The sequence below is a fragment of the Oncorhynchus keta genome, chromosome 1 (assembly GCF_023373465.1).
Source record: "Oncorhynchus keta strain PuntledgeMale-10-30-2019 chromosome 1, Oket_V2, whole genome shotgun sequence".
In the NCBI taxonomy this organism is placed as follows: domain Eukaryota; kingdom Metazoa; phylum Chordata; class Actinopteri; order Salmoniformes; family Salmonidae; genus Oncorhynchus; species Oncorhynchus keta.
In genome coordinates, this window is record NC_068421.1 from 5,004,026 (window position 1) to 5,031,510 (window position 27,485).

Sequence of the window (27,485 nt, forward strand, 5' to 3'; positions counted from 1 at the left end):
ACGACCCCTGTTTCAAAGCGGGTGAAGAACTGTACAGAGTTCTCCCTATACAGAGATACAAGTTACCACAGCGATCATACATCCGTATGAGATTGGATCAGAGATCTCCTCAGTGAACAAGTTTCAGATAAATACCAAACCTGGATACTATAACAGAGATATAGTCAGTCCTCTGGATACTGTAACAGAGATATAGTCAGTCCTCTGGATACTGTAACAGAGATATAGTCAGTCCTCTGGATACTGTAACAGAGATATAGTCAGTCCTCTGGATACTGTAACAGAGATATAGTCAGTCCTCTAGATACTGTAACAGAGATATAGTCAGTCCTCTAGATACTGTAACAGAGATATAGTCAGTCCTCTAGATACTGTAACAGAGATATAGTCAGTCCTCTAGATACTGTAACAGAGATATAGTCAGTCCTCTAGATACTGTAACAGAGATATAGTCAGTCCTCTAGATACTGTAACATAGATATAGTCAGTCCTCTGGATACTGTAACAGAGATATAGTCAGTCCTCTAGATACTGTAACAGAGATATAGTCAGTCCTCTAGGTACTGTAACAGAGACATAGTCAGTCCTCTAGGTACTGTAACAGAGATATAGTCAGTCCTCTGGATACTGTAACAGAGATATAGTCAGTCCTCTGGATACTGTAACAGAGATATAGTCAGTCCTCTGGGTACTGTAACAGAGATATAGTCAGTCCTCTGGATACTGTAACAGAGATATAGTCAGTCCTCTGGATACTTTAACAGAAATATAGTCAGTCCTCAGGATACTGTAACAGAGACATAGTCAGTCCTCTGGATACTGTAACAGAGATATAGTCAGTCCTCTGGATACTGTAACAGAGATATAGTCAGTCCTCTGGATACTGTAACAGAGATATAGTCAGTCCTCTGGGTACTGTAACAGAGATATAGTCAGTCCTCTGGATACTGTAACAGAGATATAGTCAGTCCTCTGGATACTGTAACAGAGATATAGTCAGTCCTCTGGATACTGTAACAGAGATATAGTCAGTCCTCTGGGTACTGTAACGGAGATATAGTCAGTCCTCTGGATACTGTAACGGAGATATAGTCAGTCCTCTGGGTACTGTAACGGAGATATAGTCAGTCCTCTGGGTACTGTAACGGAGATATAGTCAGTCCTCTGGATACTGTAACGGAGAAATAGTCAGTCCTCTGGATACTGTAACGGAGATATAGTCAGTCCTCTGGATACTGTAGCAGAGATATAGTCAGTCCTCTGGATACTGTAACAGAGATATAGTCAGTCCTCTAGATACTGTAACAGAGATACAGTCAGTCCTCTGGATACTGTAACAGAGATATAGTCAGTCCTCTGGATACTGTAACAGAGATATAGTCAGTCCTCAGGATACTGTAACAGAGACATAGTCAGTCCTCTAGATACTGTAGGGGTTAGGGTAGGGGTTAGGGATGAGTGCCCTATCTCACTATGCTATGTCCCCTTCAGCACTTCCAGGCCACGGTAGAGTCTCTGGAAGAGGAGGCAGCCAGTGAAAAGCAGCAGCTGGTTGAGACCCACCTGGCTCGGGTAGAGGCCATGCTCAACGACCGCCGCCGCCTGGCGCTGGAGAACTACCTTGCAGCCCTGCAGGCTGACCCACCGAGGGTAGGTTACAGACATACCAGTCATCCTCCATATAATCCCTGTTCCATGTTTTATCTAATACCAGTCATCCTCCTCATGATCCCTGTTCCATGTTTTATCTAATACCAGTCATCCTCCATATAATCCCTGTTCCATGTTTTATCTAATACCAGTCATCCTCCTCGTGATCCCTGTTCCATGTTTTATCTAATACCAGTCATCCTCCTCATGATCCCTGTTCCATGTTTTATCTAATACCAGTCATCCTCCTCATGATCCCTGTTCCATGTTTTATCTAATACCAGTCATCCTCCTCATGATCCCTGTTCCATGTTTTATCTAATACCAGTCATCCTCCATATAATCCCTGTTCCATGTTTTATCTAATACCAGTCATCCTCCATATAATCCCTGTTCCATGTTTTATCTAATACCAGTCATCCTCCACATAATCCCTGTTCCATGTTTTATCTAATACCAGTCATCCTCCTCATGATCCCTGTTCCATGTTTTATCTAATACCAGTCATCCTCCATATAATCCCTGTTCCATGTTTTATCTAATACCAGTCATCCCCATAATCCCTGTTCCATGTTTTATCTAATACCAGTCATCCTCCATATAATCCCTGTTCCATGTTTTATCTAATACCAGTCATCCTCCTCATGATCCCTGTTCCATGTTTTATCTAATACCAGTCATCCTCCATATAATCCCTGTTCCATGTTTTATCTAATACCAGTCATCCTCCTCATGATCCCTGTTCCATGTTTTATCTAATACCAGTCATCCTCCATATAATCCCTGTTCCATGTTTTATCTAATACCAGTCATCCTCCCCATGATCCCTGTTCCATGTTTTATCTAATACCAGTCATCCTCCTCATGATCCCTGTTCCATGTTTTATCTAATACCAGTCATCCTCCATATAATCCCTGTTCCATGTTTTATCTAATACCAGTCATCCTCCATATAATCCCTGTTCCATGTTTTATCTAATACCAGTCATCCCCATGATCCCTGTTCCATGTTTTATCTAATACCAGTCATCCTCCTCATGATCCCTGTTCCATGTTTTATCTAATACCAGTCATCCTCCATATAATCCCTGTTCCATGTTTTATCTAATACCAGTCATCCTCCTCATGATCCCTGTTCCATGTTTTATCTAATACCAGTCATCCTCATGATCCCTGTTCCATGTTTTATCTAATACCAGTCATCCTCCATATAATCCCTGTTCCATGTTTTATCTAATACCAGTCATCCTCCTCATGATCCCTGTTCCATGTTTTATCTAATACCAGTCATCCTCCATATAATCCCTGTTCCATGTTTTATCTAATACCAGTCATCCTCCATATAATCCCTGTTCCATGTTTTATCTAATACCAGTCATCCTCCTCATGATCCCTGTTCCATGTTTTATCTAATACCAGTCATCCTCCTCATGATCCCTGTTCCATGTTTTATCTAATACCAGTCATCCTCAGGATCCCTGTTCCATGTTTTATCTAATACCAGTCATCCTCCATATAATCCCTGTTCCATGTTTTATCTAATACCAGTCATCCTCATGATCCCTGTTCCATGTTTTATCTAATACCAGTCATCCTCCATATGATCCCTGTTCCATGTTTTATCTAATACCAGTCATCCTCATGATCCCTGTTCCATGTTTTATCTAATACCAGTCATCCTCCTCGTGATCCCTGTTCCATGTTTTATCTAATACCAGTCATCCTCCATATAATCCCTGTTCCATGTTTTATATAATCCCTGTTCCATGTTTTATCTAATACCAGTCATCCTCCATACAATCCATGTTTTATATAATCCCTGTTCCATGTTTTATCAAATACCAGTCATCCTCCATATAATCCCTTTTCCATGTTTTATAGCTCTCATCTAATATCATGTGGTCCTCAGGCTGCCTGGGCACATGTCCTCACTCTCTGGGTGTTTCCCAAATGGCACCCTAACCCTATTCTCTCTCTCTCCTTCCTGTCCTCTAGTCTCATGTGTCACGTCACACTACTGCCTATGGAAGAATCAAATTGATGTTCTAACCCCTCTCTCTCTTATCCCTCGCCTCCCCGCACTCTCTCCCCCTCCTCCCCCTTTTTCTCTCCTCCTCCCCCTTCTCCCTCTCTACACTCCTCCCCCCTCTCCCTCTCTACACTCCTCCCCCAGCCCCACCGTATCCTGCAGGCTCTGAGGCGGTATGTGCGCGCGGAGAACAAGGACCGTCAGCACACCATCCGCCACTACCAACACGTACTGGCTGTCGACCCTGAGAAGGCTTCCCAGATGAAGTCCCAGGTACACACCCTGACCCCTAACCCTGAACAGGTACACACCCTGACCCCTAACCCTGAACAGGTACACACCTTGGTACTCTATGCCCCGTTGCCTATTACAGACAACCCCCATCATTGCTGACCAGACAGAGCGAGACCATCATAAAGAGAGAGAGGGGATGAAATAGGGAGGGAGAAAGGCCATTATGTAATTTGTCTTTAACAACAGGACCGTTGCCATTCATACTAATACAGGAATTCTAGAAGGATGGAGTGATCTACAGAACCAGAGTTCTGTCACGGGAAGCTGATTCTAGAAGGATGGAGTGATCTACAGAACCAGTGTTCTGTCATGGGAAGCTGATTCTAGAAGGATGGAGTGATCTACAGAACCAGTGTTCTGTCATGGGAAGCTGATTCTAGAAGGATGGAGTGATCTACAGTGAACCAGAGTTCTGTCACGGGAAGCTGATTCTAGAAGGATGGAGTGATCTACAGAACCAGTGTTCTGTCATGGGAAGCTGATTCTAGAAGGATGGAGTGATCTACAGAACCAGTGTTCTGTCATGGGAAGCTGATTCTAGAAGGATGGAGTGATCTACAGAACCAGAGTTCTGTCATGGGAAGCTGATTCTAGAAGGATGGAGTGATCTACAGTGAACCAGAGTTCTGTCATGGGAAGCTGATTCTAGAAGGATGGAGTGATCTACAGTGAACCAGAGTTCTGTCATGGGAAGCTGATTCTAGAAGGATGGAGTGATCTACAGTGAACCAGAGTTCTGTCATGGGAAGCTGATTCTAGAAGGATGGAGTGATCTACAGAACCAGAGTTCTGTCATGGGAAGCTGATTCTAGAAGGATGGAGTGATCTACAGTGAACCAGAGTTCTGTCACGGGAAGCTGATTCTAGAAGGATGGAGTGATCTACAGTGAACCAGAGTTCTGTCATGGGAAGCTGATTCTAGAAGGATGGAGTGATCTACAGTGAACCAGAGTTCTGTCATGGGAAGCTGATTCTAGAAGGATGGAGTGATCTACAGTGAACCAGAGTTCTGTCATGGGAAGCTGATTCTAGAAGGATGGAGTGATCTACAGTGAACCAGAGTTCTGTCATGGGAAGCTGATTCTAGAAGGATGGAGTGATCTACAGTGAACCAGAGTTCTGTCATGGGAAGCTGATTCTAGAAGGATGGAGTGATCTACAGTGAACCAGAGTTCTGTCATGGGAAGCTGATTCTAGAAGGATGGTGTGATCTACAGTGAACCAGAGTTCTGTCATGGGAAGCTGATTCTAGAAGGATGGAGTGATCTACAGTGAACCAGTGTTCTATCATGGGAAGCTGATTCTAGAAGGATGGAGTGATCTACAGAACCAGTTTTCTGTCATGGGAAGCTGATTCTAGAAGGATGGAGTGATCTACAGTGAACCAGAGTTCTGTCATGGGAAGCTGATTCTAGAAGGATGGAGTGATCTACAGTGAACCAGTGTTCTGTCATGGGAAGCTGATTCTAGAAGGATGGAGTGATCTACAGTGAACCAGTGTTCTGTCATGGGAAGCTGATTCTAGAAGGATGGAGTGATCTACAGAACCAATGTTCTGTCATGGGAAGCTGATTCTAGAAGGATGGAGTGATCTACAGTGAACCAGTGTTCTGTCATGGGAAGCTGATTCTAGAAGGATGGAGTGATCTACAGTGAACCAGTGTTCTGTCATGGGAAGCTGATTCTAGAAGGATGGAGTGATCTACAGAACCAATGTTCTGTCATGGGAAGCTGATTCTAGAAGGATGGCGTGATCTACAGAACCAGTGTTCTGTCATGGGAAGCTGATTTCTGTAGTTCATCTTGTTGGAGTTGTTTATTGCTCTTCTCTACATCCTGTTTATCAGCAGCTGTAAATTCTCTCTTCAGCCATCAAATTCCCCTGACGTTCCAGCGACATTCAGCTCTAGATTCAGCTCTGCATTCAGCTCTGCACGTCAGCCAAGCCAAACAGACTGGATTTTGGGAGCTTTGAAGTCTCTTTTCTTGTAGTAAATTTGACATGTGACTCCAAAGTACATTCTAAGAAAGGCCTTTGTGCTTTGTGAGTGCTGGTGTTGTGGTCTGTTTTATATAACCGTAACAGTTATTGGAGTGCCTGGGATTAACCCGGCTCTCTGTCCATTCCTACAGTGGCTATTCCTTTAAAAGCTTGCATGATGTCATAGTATTTTACTGTCATCCATTGTGGCCATTAATGCTAGTTGCCCCAGCCACCCCAGAGGGCATCTTTGAGAAGCTTGTTGGTGGTTGTTTACTATTCCAAATGATCCTCTAGACTTTGTGATTGCTATCAGGGGTCCAGACATTATGATTGCTGTAACCGATCAGGAAGAGCATATTCCAAGGTTTTTAATGAACCTAGTTTTTGCCAAACAACACAAAATATTTTACAGATGGTCTCTGTTTCAAAATGTAACATTTTCCTAGAATATCCCCAGCTACATGCCTACTGATTTCAAAGCCCATCTGGAGGCAGATTTCATCACCCATCTGGGGGCAGATTTCCAAACCCATCTGGGGGCAGATTTCAATACCCATCTGGAGGCAGATTTCCAAACCCATCTGGAGGCAGATTTCCAAACCCATCTGGAGGCAGATTTCCAAACCCATCTGGAGGCAGATTGAACCACCCATCTGGAGGCAGATTTCAATACCCATCTGGAGGCAGATTTCAACACCCATCTGGAGGCAGATTTCAACACCCGTCTGGAGGCAGATTTCAACACCCATCTGGAGGCAGATTTCAACACCCATCTGGAGGCAGATTTCCAAACCCATCTGGAGGCAGATTTCCAAACCCATCTGGAGGCAGATTGAACCACCCATCTGGAGGCAGATTTCCAAACCCATCTGGAGGCAGATTGAACCACCCATCTGGATGCAGATATCAACACCCATCTGGAGGCAGATATCAACACCCATCTGGAGGCAGATATCACCACCCATCTGGAGGCAGATATCACCACCCATCTGGAGGCAGATTTCAACACCCGTCTGGAGGCAGATTTCAACACCCGTCTGGAGGCAGATTTCAACACCCGTCTGGAGGCAGATTTCAACACCCGTCTGGAGGCAGATTGCAACACCCATCTGGAGGCAGATTGCAACACCCATCTGGAGGCAGATTGCAACACCCATCTGGAGGCAGATTTCAACACCCATCTGGAGGCAGATTTCAACACCCATCTGGAGGCAGATTTCAACACCCATCTGGGGGCAGATTGCAACACCCATCTGGAGGCAGATTTCAACACCCATCTGGAGGCAGATTTCAACACCCATCTGGAGGCAGATTTCAACCCCCATCTGGGGGCAGATTTCAACCCCCATCTGGGGGCAGATTTCAACACCCATCTGGGGGCAGATTGCAACACCCATCTGGAGGCAGATTGCAACACCCATCTGGAGGCAGATTTCAACACCCGTCTGGAGGCAGATTGCAACACCCGTCTGGAGGCAGATTTCAACACCCGTCTGGAGGCAGATTTCAACACCCGTCTGGAGGCAGATTTCAACACCCGTCTGGAGGCAGATTTCAACACCCGTCTGGAGGCAGATTGCAACACCCGTCTGGAGGCAGATTGCAACACCCGTCTGGAGGCAGATTGCAACACCCGTCTGGAGGCAGATTGCAACACCCGTCTGGAGGCAGATTGCAACACCCGTCTGGAGGCAGATTGCAACACCCGTCTGGAGGCAGATTGCAACACCCGTCTGGAGGCAGATTGCAACACCCGTCTGGAGGCAGATTGCAACACCCGTCTGGAGGCAGATTGCAACACCCGTCTGGAGGCAGATTGCAACACCCGTCTGGAGGCAGATTGCAACACCCGTCTGGAGGCAGATTGCAACACCCGTCTGGAGGCAGATTGCAACATCCGTCTGGAGGCAGATTGCAACACCCATCTGGAGGCAGATATCACCACCCATCTGGAGGCAGATATCACCACCCATCTGGAGGCAGATTTCAAAAACCCATCTGGAGGCAGATTTCAACACCCATCTGGAGGCAGATATCACCACCCATCTGGAGGCAGATTTCAACACCCATCTGGAGGCAGATTTCAACACCCATCTGGAGGCAGATTTCAACACCCATCTGGAGGCAGATTTCAACACCCATCTGGAGGCAGATTGCAACACCCATCTGGAGGCAGATTTCAACACCCGTCTGGAGGCAGATTGCAACACCCATCTGGAGGCAGATTGCAACACCCATCTGGAGGCAGATTTCAACACCCATCTGGAGGCAGATTTCATCACCCATCTGGAGGCAGATTTCAACACCCATCTGGAGGCAGATTTCAACACCCATCTGGAGGCAGATTTTAACACCCATCTGGAGGCAGATCTCCTTTCTGCTGTATTCTGTTATATTCAATCCTGTTTCTATTGTATAGGGCTGGGGAATGTCAGCATGTGATGTCTGCTAAATGAACTATTTAATTTCATTGACACGGCACAGCCATAGCCTCCTCTAATATAGCACAGGTAAATCTGAAAACGTGCTATTCTGTTCTTTTGAAATAAATTGTTAGTATCATGTTTTTTTTATGACCTTCCTAAACAAAATATGAATGGATTTATTTGTGATTGTGTATATTAAATGCATTTATTAGACTGGCTACTGGTTGGCTGGCTACTGGTTGGCTGGCTACTGGTTGGCTGGCTACTGGTTGGCTGGCTACTGGTTGGCAGGCTACTGGTCGGCAGGCTACTGGTCGGCAGGCTACTGGTCGGCAGGCTACTGGTCGGCAGGCTACTGGTCGGCAGGCTACTGGTTGGGTCCCGGCTATTCTAAAGTTATTGTACATATAGTGCATCAGACCATCATGGTGCTTTGAGGATGAAATGATCAAGGTATTAGCCTTTCATGATATTAATCTCTCAATGTAGGTCTTCTGCAAGAGTGTAAAGTTAATGTATTTATTGAAGTAAAGTCAGGGACAGGTGGAGTTTTTTATTTTTATTGAAGTGAAGTTATTGACATGGCTCTGTAGATATAAGAGTCCTGTTTACAGTAGCTGTTTTAGAGTTACATACTGGCATAAAAGGCAATATACAGGATATCCATCATATTATTATTATTATATTATTATTATTATAGTCATTCATTCATTTGTCATCACACAGAATACAAGTCATCTGTGTCATTAAATACAGTCAATAATTTTAGTTATAAAACATAATAACAAAGAGAGACTTGAATAATTAAACTATTAATAAACCAAAACATGTCGGCTAAAGCAATTTCTTTTTTCTTTTCACAAATGCGTTTGATTTATTTTAATATTGGCCGTACCAGAGACTTTAAAAACTATTTTGTTAGAACAGACTATATTGATTATGTTGATGATTGATTATGTTGATTATTGATTATGTTGATGATTGATTATGTTGATTATTGGTTATGTTGATTATTGGTTATGTTGATTATAGGTTATGTTGATGATTGGTTATGTTGATTATTGGTTATGTTGATTATTGGTTATGTTGATGATTGGTTATGTGCTGTTTCTGTTAGAAATGAAAAGTTGCTTAATTCAATTGATGAATATTATGGTGTTTCTCTACTACAAAAAAACCCAGAAATCCATTTGACAGTAGCCTATGGACTCAGGGTTTTATTAGGTCAATATGGCGCTGCACAACGTGACTGGTCAGGAAGTAGGCCTAGGATTCTTAGTGACTGCAAGTGAAGAGAAAAAATAATCCTAACATTTCTACACCCTAATTGTAGTCTAACCAAATGGAGATTCAGTGAACATAAAAAATATGATTGATTTATCAAGACCAGTCCCCCATGCTTGTCTCAGAGCAGTGTGAAACGGTGCTGAAATAGTTGACCACACGCGGGTAGGCTATTTCTTCAAAACAATTGGATGTCTTTGGGAGTTTCAGTAAGCAACAATTTGTTTCCTTCATTAGCCTACTTTATTCCAATATTTCTGTCATTCAGTGATATTTATTCCCGTAGTAATTCGTTATGGATCTATCCAGATGTGGTTACAGAACAGGGCATGTGGTGGGCTGTGCAAAGAGATGGGAGAAGAGACATGCCTGGCAAACATCCATTAATACATTTAAAGTCCCTAAACTCAGCAAGCGTCTATTGTCCTGCTGATAGTCCATTGAGAATCGATGGTCTCGCTGTCCCTGCCTGTCTCTTCAGCCCAGAAGGGCAGACTCACTGGTGGAGAGAAATCTCTATGTGATTGTAGAACTAGGCTGTTTGTCAAACATCAAGTGGAAGGTTGACGTGTGTGTGTGTGTGTGTGTGTGTGTGTGTGTGTGTGTGTGTGTGTGTGTGTGTGTGTGTGTGTGTGTGTGTGTGTGTGTGTGTGTGTTGAGCATGTTGTAAAGGGACATTATTGTCATTCGTTAGCTGTGGGACATTTGCATCTCTGGACAAAGACTAGGGCCTAGATTAAATCAGATCAAGCGTTATCCTACAATAGGCAACACTCAGCTGGTGTGTTTTTACGGTGTCGGAGGTGTGACTGTGTTAGAACTGGCAAATCAGTGAGCGGCTGTTTGTGCGATCATTGTCACGAAGTCACAACCGTGTGTGTCCTATCTCAGGTGATGACCCACCTACGTGTGATCGAGGAGAGGATGAACCAGAGTCTGTCTCTGCTCTACAAGGTTCCCTACGTCGCCGAGGAGATCCAGGATGAGATTGGTGAGTGCTTTACGCACGCACACACACACACACACACACACACACACACACACACACACACACACACACACACACACACACACTGGCCACACACACACTGGCCACACACACACACACACACACACACACACTGGCCACACACACACACACACACACTGGCCACACACACACACACACTGGCCACACACACACACACACACACACACACACACTGGCCACACACACACACACACACGCTGGCCAACCAGGATGGAAGGGGCCGGCGGCCAACCTGGACGGAAGGGGCCGGCCAACCAGGACGGAAGGGGCCGGCCAACCAGGACGGAAGGGGCCGGCCAACCAGGACGGAAGGGGCCGGCCAACCAGGACGGAAGGGGCCGGCCAACCAGGACGGAAGGGGCCGGCCAACCAGGACGGAAGGGGCCGGCGGCCAACCTGGACGGAAGGGGCCGGCGGCCAACCTGGACGGAAGGGGCCGGCGGCCTACCTGGACGGAAGGGGCCGGCGGCCTACCTGGACGGAAGGGGCCGGCCCTACCTGGACGGAAGGGGCCGGCCAACCAGGGCGGAAGGGGCCGGCCAACCTGGACGGAAGGGGCCGGCCAACCTGGACGGAAATGTATGGAAAAATGAACTGCACAGCTTCCAGAAAACAGTCCCTTTCAAACTAGAGGTTTCGTGGCTAATTGACGTAAGACAGTAATTCTGCTCGTAGATGATGCATGTATGAACTACACATCCAGCCCAAAGAGGGACGTTTAAAACATACTTACTAGTCACCCACGTTCTGGAACTTGTCTCTTTAAATCCATCCCAGAACAATGTCCCTTATTAACCTGACTGTAGTTTTCACCTGCTTGTATGTCGTCCTGTATAATATTGGATGTTGCTGTCCAGTTGATGAGTTTACCACTATTCTAAAAGTAAGTGATCCTGTAGTGTGAATACCAAATAACAACATCGAATACTGCTACAAACTAGCCTTTTTAGGTATTCAGAGATGAGGTTAGCATTATCTTTAGCATGCTATCGCTACGCTAATACAGTAGCTGACAGTACTTTTATTTCCATGATGGATAAAAACGTTCTCATGCCTCTCTTAATAATAATAATAATTTATTCTACTTCTGAAGCGTTTTTCATTTACAGAAATCCTCTCAAAGCACTTGAAAACAGGAACAGGAATCAAATCAAAGGAACAGGAATCAAATAAAGGAACAGGAATCAAATCAACAGGAATCAAATAAAGGAACAGGAATCAAATCAACAGGAATCAAATAAAGGAACAGGAATCAAATCAAAGGAAGAGGAATCAAATCAAAGGAACAGGAATCAAATCAAAGGAACAGGAATCAAATCAACAGGAAGAGGAATCAAATCAAAGGAACAGGAATCAAATAAAGGAACGGGAATCAAATCAAAGGAACGGGAATCAAATCAAAGGAACAGGAATCAAATCAAAGGAACAGGAATCAAATCAAAGGAACAGGAATCAAATCAAAGGAACAGGAATCAAATCAAAGGAACAGGAATCAAATCAACAGGAAGAGGAATCAAATCAAAGGAACAGGAATCAAATAAAGGAACGGGAATCAAATCAAAGGAACGGGAATCAAATCAAAGGAACAGGAATCAAATCAAAGGAACAGGAATCAAATCAAAGGAACAGGAATCAAATCAAAGGAACAGGAATCATACAAAACAGCTATATGACAGTGTTAAGTCTGTGCTATGATTTTTGACAAGTTTTGGAACATTTAGTTATTTCTAGCCCCCCAACAGTCAAGACTGAACCACTTGAGCAGGAGGCTGTGGTCAACGGCAGGAGATGAGAAGACAGGCAGCACAGTTCCCTCTTCATTCAAGGCATCTCACCGGCTCTTTGCCATCCCTGTCGCCTGACTGCGACTACTCTGTAGCCGTTGACTCGTTATGGCGGTCTCTCCGCTCACTCGGGATGACAGTCTGCTCATACCCCTCGGAGGAAACCTCCTTAGTGATGAAGGCTCGCCATGCGTTTTGTAGTCTTCCTCATTGGGTCAGGAGAATTAACAAAAATAGGCCGGTTGAGCTGTCTGTCTGTCTGTCTGTCTGTCTGTCTGTCTGTCTGTCTGTCTGTCTGTCTGTGTGTCTGTGTGTCTGTGTGTCTGTGTGTCTGTGGCTGAGCAGGTAATGAGGAGGTAATGGAGCTTCATAGCATAAATACAGAACAGTGTATTCGTTATGCTTCTCAGTGTGTCTCAGCTTGGGAAACTAAACTCTGCAGAACTCTGCAACATTTGGTCTGTGTTCCGTTTGACTCACGTAGGACTGTGAACTCAAAACTTATACAAGATGAGAGGAAACGAAATGAGAGGAGCAGGGAGGTTTGGGGATCTGAAATGTCTTCCTGCTGTGTCTCTAGATGTTTGTCGTTTTTTATTTAGATTTGTAAAAGAGGTGTGTGTGTGTGTGTGTGGCGTGTGTGGGGTGTGCATCTACTGTAGATGAAAGTGGGATGCTTTGACAGAACTGGGTCACAGTACAGTACTGTTTCTCTTTCTCTCTGTGTCTGTGTGTCTGTCTCTAGCTCTCTCTCTCTGTGTCTGTGTGTCTGTCTCTAGCTCTCTCTCTCTGTGTCTGTGTGTCTGTCTCTGTATCTGTGTGTCTGTCTCTAGCTCTCTCTCTCTGTGTCTGTCTCTGTATCTGTGTGTCTGTCTCTAGCTCTCTCCCTCTGTATCTGTGTGTCTGTCTCTAGCTCTCTCCCTCTGTATCTGTGTGTCTGTCTCTAGCTCTCTCCCTATGTATCTGTGTGTCTGTCTCTAGCTCTCTCTCTCTGTATCTGTGTGTCTGTCTCTAGCTCTCTCCCTATGTATCTGTGTGTCTGTCTCTAGCTCTCTCCCTCTGTGTCTGTGTGTCTGTCTCTAGCTCTCTCTGTGTCTGTGTGTCTGTCTCTAGCTCTCTCTCTCTGTGTCTGTGTGTCTGTCTCTAGCTCTCTCCCTATGTATCTGTGTGTCTGTCTCTAGCTCTCTCTCTCTGTGTCTGTGTGTCTGTCTCTAGCTCTGTATCTGTGTGTTTGTCTCTAGCTCTCTCTGTGTGTTTGTCTCTAGTTCTCTCCCTCTGTGTCTGTGTGTCTGTCTCTAGCTCTCTCCCTCTGTGTCTGTGTGTCTGTCTCTAGCTCTCTCCCTCTGTATCTGTGTGTCTGTCTCTAGCTCTCTCTCTCTGTATCTGTGTGTCTGTCTCTAGCTCTCTCTCTCTGTATCTGTGTGTCTGTCTCTAGCTCTCTCTCTCTGTATCTGTGTGTCTGTCTCTAGCTCTCTCTCTCTGTATCTGTGTGTCTGTCTCTAGCTCTCTCCCTCTGTATCTGTGTGTCTGTGTGTCTGTCTCTAGCTCTCTCTCTCTGTATCTGTGTGTCTGTCTCTAGCTCTCTCTCTCTGCATCTGTGTGTCTGTCTCTAGCTCTCTCCCTCTGTATCTCTGTATCCCTCTCTCTCTCTATCAATTCAATTCAAGGGTCTTTATTGTCATGGGAAACATATGTTAACATTGCCAAAGCAAGTGAAGTAGATAATAAACAATAAAAATGAACAGTAAACATTACGCTCACAGAAGCTCCAAAAGAATAAAGACATTAAAATCAACATAAACTGTTAGTTGTATTTACAATATGTATTTACAACAGGTCACACATCTTGCTGCTGTGATGGAACACTGTGGTATTTCACCCAGTAGATATGGGAGTTTATCAAAATTGGATTTGTTTTCTAATTCTTTTTGGATCTGTGTAATCTGAGGGAAATATGTCTCTCTAATATGGTCATACATTGGGCAGGAGGTTAGGAAGTGCAGCTCAGTTTCCACCTCATTTTGTGGGCAGTGAGCACATAGCCTGTCTTTTCTTGAGAGCCATGTCTGTCTATGGCGGCCTTTCTCAATAGCAAGGCTATGCTCACTGAGTCTGTACATAGTCAAAGCTTTCCTTTTAAGTTTGGGTCAGTCACAGTGGTCAGGTATTCTGCCGCTGTGTAGTCTCTGTTTAGGGTCAGTCACAGTGGACAGGTATTCTGCCACTGTGTACTCTCTGTTTAGGGTCAGTCACAGTGGTCAGGTATTCTGCCACTCTCTGTTTAGGTTCAGTCACAGTGGTCAGGTATTCTGCCACTATGTACTCTCTGTTTAGGGCCAAATAGCATTCTAGTTTGCTTTGTTTTTTTGTTAATTCTTTCCAATGTGTAAAGTAATTATCTTTTTGTTTCCTCATGATTTGGTTGGGTCTAATTGTGCTGCTGTCCTGGGGCTCTGTGGGGTGTGTTTGTGTTTGTGAACAGAGCCCCAGGACCAGCTTTCTTAGGGGACTCTTCTCCAGGTTCATCTCTCTGTAGGTGATGGCTTTGTTATGGAAGGTTTGGGAATCACTTCCTTTTAGGTGGTTGTAGAATTTAACGTCTCTTTTTTGGATTTTGATAGTTAGTGGGTATCGGCCTAATTCTGCTCTGCATGTATTATTTGGTGTTCTACGTTGTACACTGGGGATATTTTTGCAGAATCTGCATGCATGAGCCTCAATTTGGTGTTTGTCCCATTCTGTGAAGTCTTGGTTGGTGAGCGGACCCCAGACCTCACAACCATAAAGGACAATGGGCTCTATGACTGATTCAAGTATTTTTAGCCAGATCCTAATTGGGATGTCAAATTTTATGTTCCTTTTGATGGTATAGAAGGCCCTTCTTGCCTTGTCTCTCAGATCGATCACAGCTTTGTGGAAGTTACCTCTGGTGCTGATGTTTAGGCCGAGGTATGTAGTTATAGTTTTAGTGTACTATATACTATATGTAGTTATATGTAGTTATAGTTTTAGTGTACTATATACTATATGTAGTTATAGTTTTAGTGTACTATATACTATATGTAGTTATAGTTTTAGTGTACTATATACTAAATGTAGTTATAGTATATAGTTTTTTGTGTGCTTTAGGGCAACGGTGTCTAGATGGAATTTGTATTTGTGGTCCTGGTGACTGGACCTTTTTTGGAACACCATTATTTTGGTCTTACTGAGATTTACTGTCAGGGCCCAGGACTGTCAGGGCCCAGGTCTGTCAGGGCCCAGGTCTGTCAGGGCCCAGGTCTGTCAGGGCCCAGGTCTGTCAGGGCCCAGGTCTGTCAGGGCCCAGGTCTGTCAGGGCCCAGGTCTGACAGAATCTGTGCATAAGATCTAGATGCTGCTGTAGGCCCTCCTTGGTTGGTGACAGAAACACCAGATCATCAGCAGACAGTAGACATTTGACTTCAGATTCTAGTAGGGTGAGGCCGGGTGTTGCAGACTGTTCTAGTGCCCGCACCAATTCGTTGGATTACCAGAATGCCGACTCAGAGAATGCGTTGACCAGCAGTGTCTTCACTGACATTTTCAACCTTTCCCTGACCCAGTCTGTAATATCTACATGTTTCAAACAGACCACCATAGTCCTTGTGTCCAAGACACCACCAAGGTAACCAAGGTAACCGGCCTAAATGACTACCGCCCCGTAAAACTCGCATCTAAAAATACCATGAAATTCTTTGGAAAGGCTGGTCATGTCTCGCAACAACACCGTCATCCCAGACACCCTGGATCCACTACAATTCACATACGTATCAAAAGGTTGGCTTGTCCTCATTAAAGGCAAGCGTTTCAAAACACATTTGCAGCGTTGGTTAACTGTTGAGGTGCCTCGAGGTTGAACAGCCTTTTCCGCCCAGGTTGAACAGCCTTTTCCGTCCAGGTTGGCCAGCCTTTTCCGTCCAGGTTGGCCAGCCTTTTCCGCCCAGGTTGAACAGCCTTTTCCGTCCAGGTTGGCCAGCCTTTTCCGCCCAGGTTGAACAGCCTTTTCCGTCCAGGTTGGCCAGCCTTTTCCGTCCAGGTTGAACAGCCTTTTCCGTCCAGGTTGAACAGCCTTTTCCGTCCAGGTTGAACAGCCTTTTCCGTCCAGGTTGAACAGCCTTTTCCGTCCAGGTTGAACAGCCTTTTCCGCCCTGGTTGGCCAGCCTTTTCCGCCCTGGTTGAACAGCCTTTTCCATCCAGGTTGGCCAGCCAATTGGGTTTTTAGTTCTGATGCGCCCTACTGCTGGAACAATCTGCACATCTTGTTGAAACGGGATGTTCTGGTGCCGACCAGGGTATTATCTATGATTTTGTATTTGAGAAATGTTTCGTTGTATTTTATCTGTTGCTTGTAATTCTATCAAATGTGTCAATTGTAAAAACGCAGGGCTCCCTTGTAAAAGAGACCTTGGTCTCAATGGGATTCCCTGTTGAAATAAAGGTCAAATTACCACCCCAACAAAATCTACAGATGACACAATCTCTATTGTACTCCAACACTGCCCTTTCCCACCTGGACAAAAGGAACACCTACGTGAGAATGCTATTCTTCGACTACAGCTCAGCATTCAACACCATAGAGCCCTCAAAGCTCATCACTAAGCTAAGGACCCTGGGACTAAAAACCTCCCTCTGCAACTGGATCCTGGACTTCCTGACGGGCCGCCCCCAGGTGGTGAGGGTAGGCAAGAGCACACTAAGACGAGGGCCCCTCAGGGAGTGTGCACTTGTCCCCTTCTGTAATATAATAATAATAATAATAATAATATATGCCATTTAGTGTGCTGACGACACCAACGGTGGTAAGCCTGATCACCGATGACGATGAGACGGTCTACAGGGAGGAGGTCAGAGACCTAACAGTGTGGTGCCAGGACAACGACCTTTCCCTCAATGTCGGCAAGACAAAAGGAGCTGATCTACAGGAAAATGAAGGCCGAACGCTCCCCCATCCACATCAAAGGCTGCAGTAGAGCGGGTCGCGAGCGTGAAGTTTCTCAGGGGGTCCACATCACTAAGGAATTCATATTAATACCTACACAGTGGTGAAGAAGGCACAGCAACACCTCTTACCCGTCAGGAGGATGAACATGTTCTGAGTTCTACAGCTGCACCATCGAGAGCATCTTGACTGGCTGCGTCTCCTCTTGGTATGGTAGCTGCTCGGCATTCCGGCCACAAGGCGCTACAGAGGGTAGCCTGCCATCCAGGACCTCTATACCAGGCGGTGTCAGAGGAAGGCCCTAAAAGATTGTCAACGACTCTAGCCACCCTAGTCGTGAACTATTCTCTCTGCACCTCATGGCAAGCGGTACCGATGCACCAAATCTGGAACCAACAAGACCTTGAACAGTTTCCACCACCAAGTCATAAAACTGTTAAATAGTTACATAGTTAGTCTGGGTAGCCATTGGTTAACTCTTTAACTATCTGCAATGACCCTTTTTGCACTTTATCATCTATCCTGTTGCCTAGTAACGTTATCCCTACCTATAGTAAGCTGCTGCTACTGTTTATTATCTATCCTGTTGCCTGGTAACGTTATCCCTACCTATAGCATGCTGGCAGACATCATCTCTCCTGTTGCCTAGTTACGTTATCCCACCTATAGTAAGCTGCTGCTACTGTTTATTATTTATCCTGTTGCCTGTTACTTATCCCTACCTATAGTAAGCTGCTGCTACATGTTTATCATCTCTCCTGTTGCCTAGTTACATTATTCCTACCTAGAGCGCTAAGAATCTCTCCTGCGTGATCCTGGACAATCATCTCCTGTAGTAGTTCTCATCCCTACCATATAGTAAGCTGCTGCTCCTGTTTATTATTTATCCTGTTGCCTAGTTACGTTATCCCTACCTATAGTAAGCTGCTGCTAGGTTTATCATCTCTCCTGTTGCACTTACGTTATCCCTACCTATAGTCAGCTGCTGCTACTGTTTATCTGGGCTCCCTGTTGCCATTAAATCCCTACCTATAGTCAGCTGCTGCTACTGTTTATTATCTATCCTGTTGCCTAGTTACATTATCCCTACCTATAGTAAGCTGCTGCTACTGTTTATCATCTCTCCTGTTGCCTAGTTACGTTATCCCTACCTATAGTAAGCTGCTGCTACTGTTTGATTATTTATCCTGTTGCCTAGGCTACGTTATCCCTACCTAAAGTAAGCTGCTGCTACTGTTTATCATCTCTCCTGTTGCCTAGTTACGTTATTCCTACCTATAGTAAGCTGCTGCTAGTTTATCATCTCTCCTGTTGCCTAGTTAAATCCCTACCTATAGTAAGCTGCTGCTGGCCCCCATTATTTATCCTGTTGCCTAGGAACAAACTCCCTTACATCTCTCAGGTTGCCTAGTTACGTTATCCCTACCTATAGTCAGCTGCTGCTACTGTTTATCATCTCTCCTGTTGCCTAGTTACGTTATCCCTACCTATAGTCAGCTGCTGCTACTGTTTATTATCTATCCTGTTGCCTAGTTATGTTATCCCTACCTATAGTAAGCTGCTGCTACTGTTTATTATCTATCCTGTTGCCTAGTTAAATGTAAAATCCCTACCTATAGTCAGCTGCTGCTACTGTTTATTATCTATCCTGTTGCCTAGTTACGTTATCCCTACCTATAGTAAGCTGCTGCTACTGTTTATCATCTATCCTGTTGCCTAGTTACGTTATCCCTACCTATAGTAAGCTGCTGCTACTGTTTATTATCTATCCTGTTGCCTAGTTACGTTATCCCTACCTATAGTAAGCTGCTGCTACTGTTTATTATCTATCCTGTTGCCTAGTTACGTTATCCCTACCTATAGTAAGCTGCGGCTACTGTTTATCATCTCTCCTGTTGCCTAGTTACGTTATCCCTACCTATAGTAAGCTGCTGCTACTGTTTATCATCTCTCCTGTTGCCTAGTTACGTTATCCCTACCTATAGTAAGCTGCTGCTACTGTTCATTATCTATCCTGTTGCCTAGTTACGTTATCCCTACCTATAGTAAGCTGCTGCTACTGTTTATCATCTATCCTGTTGCCTAGTTACGTTATCCCTACCTATAGTAAGCTGCTGCTACTGTTTATTATCTATCCTGTTGCCTAGTTACGTTATCCCTACCTATAGTAAGCTGCTGCTACTGTTTATTATCTATCCTGTTGCCTAGTTACGTTATCCCTACCTATAGTAAGCTGCTGCTACTGTTTATTATCTATCCTGTTGCCTAGTTACGTTATCCCTACCTATAGTAAGCTGCGGCTACTGTTTATCATCTCTCCTGTTGCCTAGTTACGTTATCCCTACCTATAGTAAGCTGTGTATATATAGACAAGTTGTCAGTACTGGTACCCCTTGTATATATAGACAAGTTATCATTACTCAGTACTGGTACCTAGTGTATATATAGACAAGTTATTATTACTCAGTACTGGTACCCAGTGTATATGTAGACAAGTTATCATTACTCAGTACTGGTACCCAGTTTATATATAGACAAGTTATCATTACTCAGTACTGGTAACCCTTGTATATATAGACAAGTTATCATTACTCAGTACTGGTACCCAGTTTATATATAGACAAGTTATCATTACTCATTGTGGATTTATTTATTTATTTATTTCTCATGTTATTATTTTTCAAATATATTTTTTTTAATTGTTGGGAAGGGCCCGTAAATAAGCAATTCACTGTTCGTCTACACCTTTTTCTTTACAAAGTGACAGATAAAACGATTCCATGGTTTTCATCTCTCCTCCTCCTCACTTCCTGTCCTCTAGATGAGTTGCTTCAGGAGCAGAGGGCAGACATGGACCAGTTCCTGTCGTCTATCTCAGAGTCTCAGCCGGACGTTACCGTGTCATCAGAGGAGAGTGTGGAGCTTCCTGTCTCCGAAGGGAAACCCTACCGCCCCTTCCAGGTCACCTCCCTGGGGTCGCGACCTGAACCAGAGGGTGAGACCCAGACTAAAACCCTGTGTCATACCTTACACCCCTCTCAACCAAGTGTGCACTTGCTCACTCCGCCCTCACAGAAATCCGGGTAGAACTGTAAACTCACTCGAACCAAGGTAACCATGGTTACACTACATAAGTCCATGAGGGGTAGTGAACGAGTGCGCACTTTAAGGAGAATCGTTGAGAATGGAAGTGCAGTTCTAGTCCTAGTACTGGGCAGTATTGTAGACACCTAAAGCCTGGTACTGGGCAGTATTGTAGACACCTAAAGCCTGGTCCTGGTACTGGGCAGTATTGTAGACACCTAAAGCCTGGTACTGGGCAGTATTGTAGAACACTAAAGCCTGGTCCTAGTACTGGGCAGTATTGTAGACAACTAAAGCCTGGTCTTAGTACTGGGCAGTATTGTAGACACCTAAAGCCTGGTACTGGGCAGTATTGTAGAACACTAAATCCTGGTCTTAGTACTGGGCAGTATTGTAGAACACTAAAGCCTGGTCCTAGTACTGGGCAGTATTGTAGACACCTAAAGCCTGGTACTGGGCAGTATTGTAGAACACTAAAGCCTGGTCCTAGTACTGGGCAGTATTGTAGACAACTAAAACCTGGTCTTAGTACTGGGCAGTATTGTAGACAACGAACGCCTGGTCCTAGTACTGGGCAGTATTGTAGACAACTAAAGCCTGGTCCTAGTACTGGGCAGTATTGTAGACAACTAAAGCCTGGTCTTAGTACTGTGCAGTATTGTAGACAACTAAAACCTGGTCTTAGTACTGGGCAGTATTGTAGACAACTATCGCCTGGTACTGGGCAGTATTGTAGACAACTAAAGCCTGGTCCTAGTACTGGGCAGTATTGTAGACAACTAAAACCTGATCTTAGTACTGGGCAGTATTGTAGACAACTAAAGCCTGGTCCTAGTACTGGGCAGTATTATAGACAACTAAAACCTGGTCTTAGTACTGGGCAGTATTGTAGACAACTAAAGCCTGGTCTTAGTACTGGGCAGTATTGTAGACAACTAACGCCTGGTACTGGGCAGTATTGTAGACAAGTAAAGCCTGGTCCTAGTACTGGGCAGTATTGTAGACAACTAAAACCTGGTCTTAGTACTGGGCAGTATTATAGACAACTAACGCCTGGTACTGGGCAGTATTGTAGACAACTAAAACCTGGTCTTAGTACTGGGCAGTATTGTAGATAACTAACGCCTGGTCCTAGTACTGGGCAGTATTATAGACAACTAACGCCTGGTACTGGGCAGTATTGTAGACAACTAAAACCTGGTCCTAGTACTGGGCAGTATTGTAGACAACTAACGCCTGGTCCTAGTACTGGGCAGTATTGTAGACAACTAACGCCTGGTCCTAGTACTGGGCAGTATTGTAGACAACTAAAGCCTGGTCTTAGTACTGGGCAGTATTGTAGACAACTAAAACCTGGTCTTAGTACTGGGCAGTATTGTAGACAACTAACGCCTGGTACTGGGCAGTATTGTAGACAACTAAAGCCTGGTCCTAGTACTGGGCAGTATTGTAGACAACTAACGCCTGGTACTGGGCAGTATTGTAGACAACTAAAGCCTGGTCCTAGTACTGGGCAGTATTGTAGACAACTAACGCCTGGTCCTAGTACTGGGCAGTATTGTAGACAACTAAAGCCTGGTACTGGGCAGTATTGTAGACAACTAACGCCTGGTCCTAGTACTGGGCAGTATTGCAGACAACTAACGCCTGGTCCTAGTACTGGGCAGTATTGTAGACAACTAACGCCTGGTCCTAGGCAGTATTGTAGACAACTAACGCCTGGTACTGGGCAGTATTGTAGACAACTAAAGCCTGGTACTGGGCACTATTGTAGACAACTAACGCCTGGTACTGGGCAGTATTGTAGACAACTAACGCCTGGTACTGGGCAGTATTGTAGACAACTAAAGCCTGGTACTGGGCAGTATTGTAGACAACTAACGCCTGGTACTGGGCAGTATTGTAGACAACTAACGCCTGGTCCTAGTACTGGGAAGTATTGTAGACAACTAACGCCTGGTACTGGGCAGTATTGTAGACAACTAACGCCTGGTACTGGGCAGTATTGTAGACAACTAACGCCTGGTACTGGGCAGTATTGTAGACAACTAACGCCTGGTACTGGGCAGTATTGTAGACAACTAACGCCTGGTACTGGGCAGTATTGTAGATAACTAACGCCTGGTCCTAGTACTGGGCAGTATTGTAGACAACTAACGCCTGGTCCTAGTACTGGGCAGTATTGTAGACAACTAACGCCTGGTACTGGGCAGTATTGTAGACAACTAACGCCTGGTACTGGGCAGTATTGTAGACAACTAAAGCCTGGTACTGGGCAGTATTGTAGACAACTAAAGCCTGGTACTGGGCAGTATTGTAGACAACTAACGCCTGTTATCAGTGTTACCTAAGTATGGAAGACAAAACAACAGCATAGGACCTTGATTCACTGGAACACTGAGCTGTCCCACAGTTCGAGGGACACTAATGTACTCTGTGTGACTGGAGGAGAGGAGGGAAGATCAGAGAAGAGTGTTGTGATGTGGAGCCGTGTGGTTGTTGTGGCTCACATCTGAGCCAGCATGGCTCCCAGCCTTCAACATAATGCCATTGAAGTTCAGAGAAACTCACAAAGCCTCTGGCTCTGCTGCAGCTCGAGCTGAACAAAACATTTTGAACATGAACAACCAGCCTCCTTATCTCTTCGTCAGTACGACTGCTGCAGCACCACCCTCGTTATCTCCTCGTCAGTACGACTGCTGCAGCACCACCCTCGTTATCTCCTCGTCAGTACGACTGCTACTGCACCACCCTCGTTATCTCCTCGTCAGTAATACTGCTACTGCACCACCCTCGTTATCTCCTCGTCAGTAATACTGCTACAGCACCACCCTCGTTATCTCCTCGTCAGTAATACTGCTACTGCACCACCCTCGTTATCTCCTCGTCAGTAATACTGCTACAGCACCACCCTCGTTATCTCCTCGTCAGTAATACTGCTACTGCACCACCCTCGTTATCTCCTCGTCAGTAATACTGCTACTGCACCACCCTCGTTATCTCCTCGTCAGTAATACTGCTACTGCACCACCCTCGTTATCTCCTCGTCAGTAATACTGCTACTGCACCACCCTCGTTATCTCCTCGTCAGTAATACTGTTACAGCACCACCCTCGTTATCTCCTAGTGTCAGTACTACTGCTACAGCACCACCCTCGTTATCTCCTCGTCAGTAATACTGTTACAGCACCACCCTCGTTATGTCCTAGTGTCAGTACTACTGTTACAGCACCACCCTCGTTATGTCCTAGTGTCAGTACTACTGTTACAGCACCACCCTCGTTATCTCCTAGTGTCAGTACTACTGCTACAGCACCACCCTCGTTATCTCCTCGTCAGTAATACTGTTACAGCACCACCCTCGTTATGTCCTAGTGTCAGTACTACTGCTACAGCACCACCCTCGTTATCTCCTCGTCAGTAATACTGTTACAGCACCACCCTCGTTATGTCCTAGTGTCAGTACTACTGTTACAGCACCACCCTCGTTATGTCCTAGTGTCAGTACTACTGTTACAGCACCACCCTCGTTATCTCCTAGTGTCAGTACTACTGCTACAGCACCACCCTCGTTATCTCCTCGTCAGTAACACTGCTCCAGCACCACCCTCGTTATCTCCTCATCAGTAATACTGTTACAGCACCACCCTCGTTATCTCCTAGTGTCAGTACTACTGCTACAGCACCACCCTCGTTATCTCCTCGTCAGTAACACTGCTCCAGCACCACCCTCGTTATCTCCTAGTGTCAGTACTACTGCTACAGTACCACCCTCGTTATCTCCTCGTCAGTAATACTGTTACAGCACCACCCTCGTTATCTCCTAGTGTCAGTAATACTGCTACTGCACCACCCTCGTTATCTCCTCGTCAGTAATACTGTTACAGCACCACCCTCGTTATCTCCTAGTCAGTAATACTGCTACTGCACCACCCTCGTTATCTCCTCGTCAGTAATACTGCTACTGCACCACCCTCGTTATCTCCTCGTCAGTAATACTGCTACTGCACCACCCTCGTTATCTCCTCGTCAGTAATACTGTTACAGCACCACCCTCGTTATCTCCTAGTGTCAGTACTACTGCTACAGTACCACCCTCGTTATCTCCTCGTCAGTAACACTGGAAAGGTGACTCTGTAAACATGCCCCTTGACCTCCAAGGTCACACTGGGCAGGTTGACCCTTGGTCTGGACAGTGATCTTAGACACAGTCTTTAATGTGAAGAAGCACTGGTTGAGATGATTGCTGGATTCATCGTTCTGGCATCTTCCTGGGGGATCCTGCTGGTCTCTGATTTGCTGAAGTACAAAATACTCTGCTCCCCTTATCAGTGGCTCCATCTCTGTTGAGCGGAGGGCCATAGACACACTCGGGTCTATCAGGCAAGCTGCTACAGGGGTCGAAGCTGCCAGAGGAATCAGTATGAATGTGAGGTCCTCACAGTGACTTCAGGAGAACAAAGGTTTTGCAATGCGAGTTGACCTCCACGGTTGAGAAGATACGGTAGCACCAGACAGCAACTGGCTGAAAGTTGGTCGTTGTAGATTGCGAACGGCTCCAGGAACTTATCAAGCTGTTCTAGCTTGGCCCAGTCACGCTCGTCTTCAGATTTCTGCCCCGTTAGCTAGTGATCGTTTTATTTGAAACATCGCCATCGACTGGCAGCAGATTCAGAAGTTCAAAAACCCTCTTAGAAAAAAAATGGAATACCACATTCGATTTTTGCCAATAGATTTTAATTTAATTTTGTTTTATTTTAGATTGTTTTGCAGTCAAAGAGTTTCAGAATAGTTTGTTTTGAAACTGTTATTTCAGTTTACTAAAGTTTTTCCAATTTTAGTTTTTATTTCCAGTGTCAGTTGTCTCTCTGTTGCTCTCTCTCTCTGTCGGGCTCTCTCTCTCTCTGTCGGGCTCTCTCTCTCTCTCTGTCATTCTCTCTCTCTCTCTCTGCCGGTCTCTCTCTCTCTGTCAGGCTCTCTCTCTCTGTCGAGTGCTCTCTCTCTCTCTGTCAGGCTTTTTCTCTGTGTCGAGTGTTCTCTCTCTCTGTCGCTCTCTCTGTCGCTCTCTGTCTCTCTGTCGCTCTCTCTCTGTCGCTCTCTGTCTCTCTGTCGCTCTCTCTCTGTCGCTCTCTCTCTGTCGAGTGTTCTGTCTCGCTCTCTCTCTGTCACGCTCTCTCTCTCTGCCGCGCTCTCTGTCGCTCTCTCTCTGTCGGGCTCTCTCTCTCTCTGTCGAGTGTTCTCTCTCTCTCTCTCTCTCTCTCTCTCTCTCTCTCTCTCTCGAGTTCTCTCTCTCTCTCTCTCTCTCTCTCTCTCTGTCGGGCTCTCTCTCTGTCGAGTGTTCTCTCTCTGTCTCTCTGTCGCTCTCTCTCTCTCTGTCGCGCTCTCTCTCTCTGTCGGGCTCTCTGTCGGGCTCTCTCTCTGTCGGGCTCTCTCTCTGTCGGGCTCTCTCTCTGTCGGGCTCTCTCTCTGTCGGGCTCTCTCTCTGTCGGGCTCTCTCTCTGTCGGGCTCTCTCTCTGTCGGGCTCTCTCTCTCTGTCGGGCTCTCTCTCTCTGTCGGGCTCTCTCTCTCTGCCGGGCTCTCTCTCTCTGCCGGGCTCTCTCTCTGTCGGGCTCTCTCTCTCTGTCGGGCTCTCTCTCTCTGTCGGGCTCTCTCTCTCTGTCGGGCTCTCTCTCTGTCGGGCTCTCTCTCTGTCGGGCTCTCTCTCTCTGTCGGGCTTTTTCTCTGTGTCGAGTGTTCTCTCTCTCTCTGTCGAGTGTTCTCTCTCTCTCTCTGTCGCTCTCTGTCGCTCTCTCTCTCTCTCTCTCTCTGTCGCTCTCTCTCTCTCTCTCTCTCTCTTCTCTCTCTCTCTCTCTCTCTCTGTCGCTCTCTCTCTCTGTCTCTCTCTCTCTCTCTCTCTGTCTCTGTCGCTCTCTCTCTCTGTCGCTCTCTCTCTCTGTCTCTGTCGCTCTCTCTCTCTCTCTCTCTCTCTCTCTCTCTCTCTCTCTCTCTCTCTCTCTCTCTCTCTCTCTCTCTCTCTCTCTCTCTCTCTCTCTCTGTCTCTGTCTCTGTCTCTCTCTCTGAGATTAACTTGGGGGAAGCTTCCCTGCAGGACTCCTTGGCTGCTCCATCATTGAACACTGCTTGATAATCCTGCCTTTTCTCTTCTCACCTGGGTTTCTCTTTTTCTCTTTCCGTTTCTTTCCCTTTTTCTGTTGCTCATTCCTGTTGCCTAGGCGATCTATCAGACTCCCCACGTGCCTTCAAGAAAGGTTGGTGTCTCTCCCTCTCCCTCTTATTTTCTCCATCTCTCCCTCTCCTCTTTCTTCCCTCCACCTCTCCTCTTTCGTCCCTCTCCTCTTTCGTCCCTCCCCCTCTCCTCTTTCGCCCCTCTCCTCTTTCTTCCCTCCCCCTCTCCTCTTTCGCCCCTCTCCTCTTTCTTCCCTCCCCTCTCCTCTTTCGCCCCTCTCCTCTTTCTTCCCTCCCCCTCTCCTCTTTCGCCCCTCTCCTCTTTCTTCCCTCCACCTCTCCTCTTTCGTCCCTCTCCTCTTTCGCCCCTCTCCTCTTTCTTCCCTCCCCCTCTCCTCTTTCGCCCCTCTCCTCTTTCTTCCCTCCCCCTCTCCTCTTTCGCCCCTCTCCTCTTTCTTCCCTCCCCCTCTCCTCTTTCTTCCCTCTCCTCTTTCTTCCCTCCCCCTCTCCTCTTTCTTCCCTCTCCTCTTTCTTCCCTCCCCCGCTCCTCTTTCTTCCCTCCCCCGCTCCTCTTTCTTCCCTCCCCCTCTCCTCTTTCTTCCCTCCCCGCTCCTCTTTCTTCCCTCCCCCGCTCCTCTTTCTTCCCTCCCCTGCTCCTCTTTCTTCCCTCCCCCGCTCCTCTTTCTTCCCTCCCCCGCTCCTCTTTCTTCCCTCCCCCGCTCCTCTTTCTTCCCTCCCCCGCTCCTCTTTCTTCCCTCCCCCGCTCCTCTTTCTTCCCTCCCCCTCTCCTCTTT

The 27,485-nt window shown here is 46.0% G+C and overlaps 1 protein-coding gene across 18 annotated transcripts in view; it reads left to right on the forward strand.

Moving 5' to 3' along the window:
* aplp2 (amyloid beta (A4) precursor-like protein 2) overlaps positions 1-27,485 on the forward strand; it is a 112,294-nt gene that overhangs the window by 50,767 nt on the left and 34,042 nt on the right. For 7 of the 18 annotated variants that reach the window (XM_052465706.1, XM_052465213.1, XM_052465307.1 and 4 more), the window contains 5 exons: positions 1,492-1,650; positions 3,824-4,012; positions 10,559-10,658; positions 20,263-20,436; positions 26,739-26,774. In XM_052465706.1, the coding sequence (XP_052321666.1) occupies positions 1,492-1,650; positions 3,824-4,012; positions 10,559-10,658; positions 20,263-20,436; positions 26,739-26,774 (658 nt within the window). The remainder of the gene's footprint in view (positions 1-1,491; positions 1,651-3,823; positions 4,013-10,558; positions 10,659-20,262; positions 20,437-26,738; positions 26,775-27,485) is intronic. The other 11 variants (XM_052465625.1, XM_052465763.1, XM_052465656.1 and 8 more) reach the window with 4 other exon arrangements.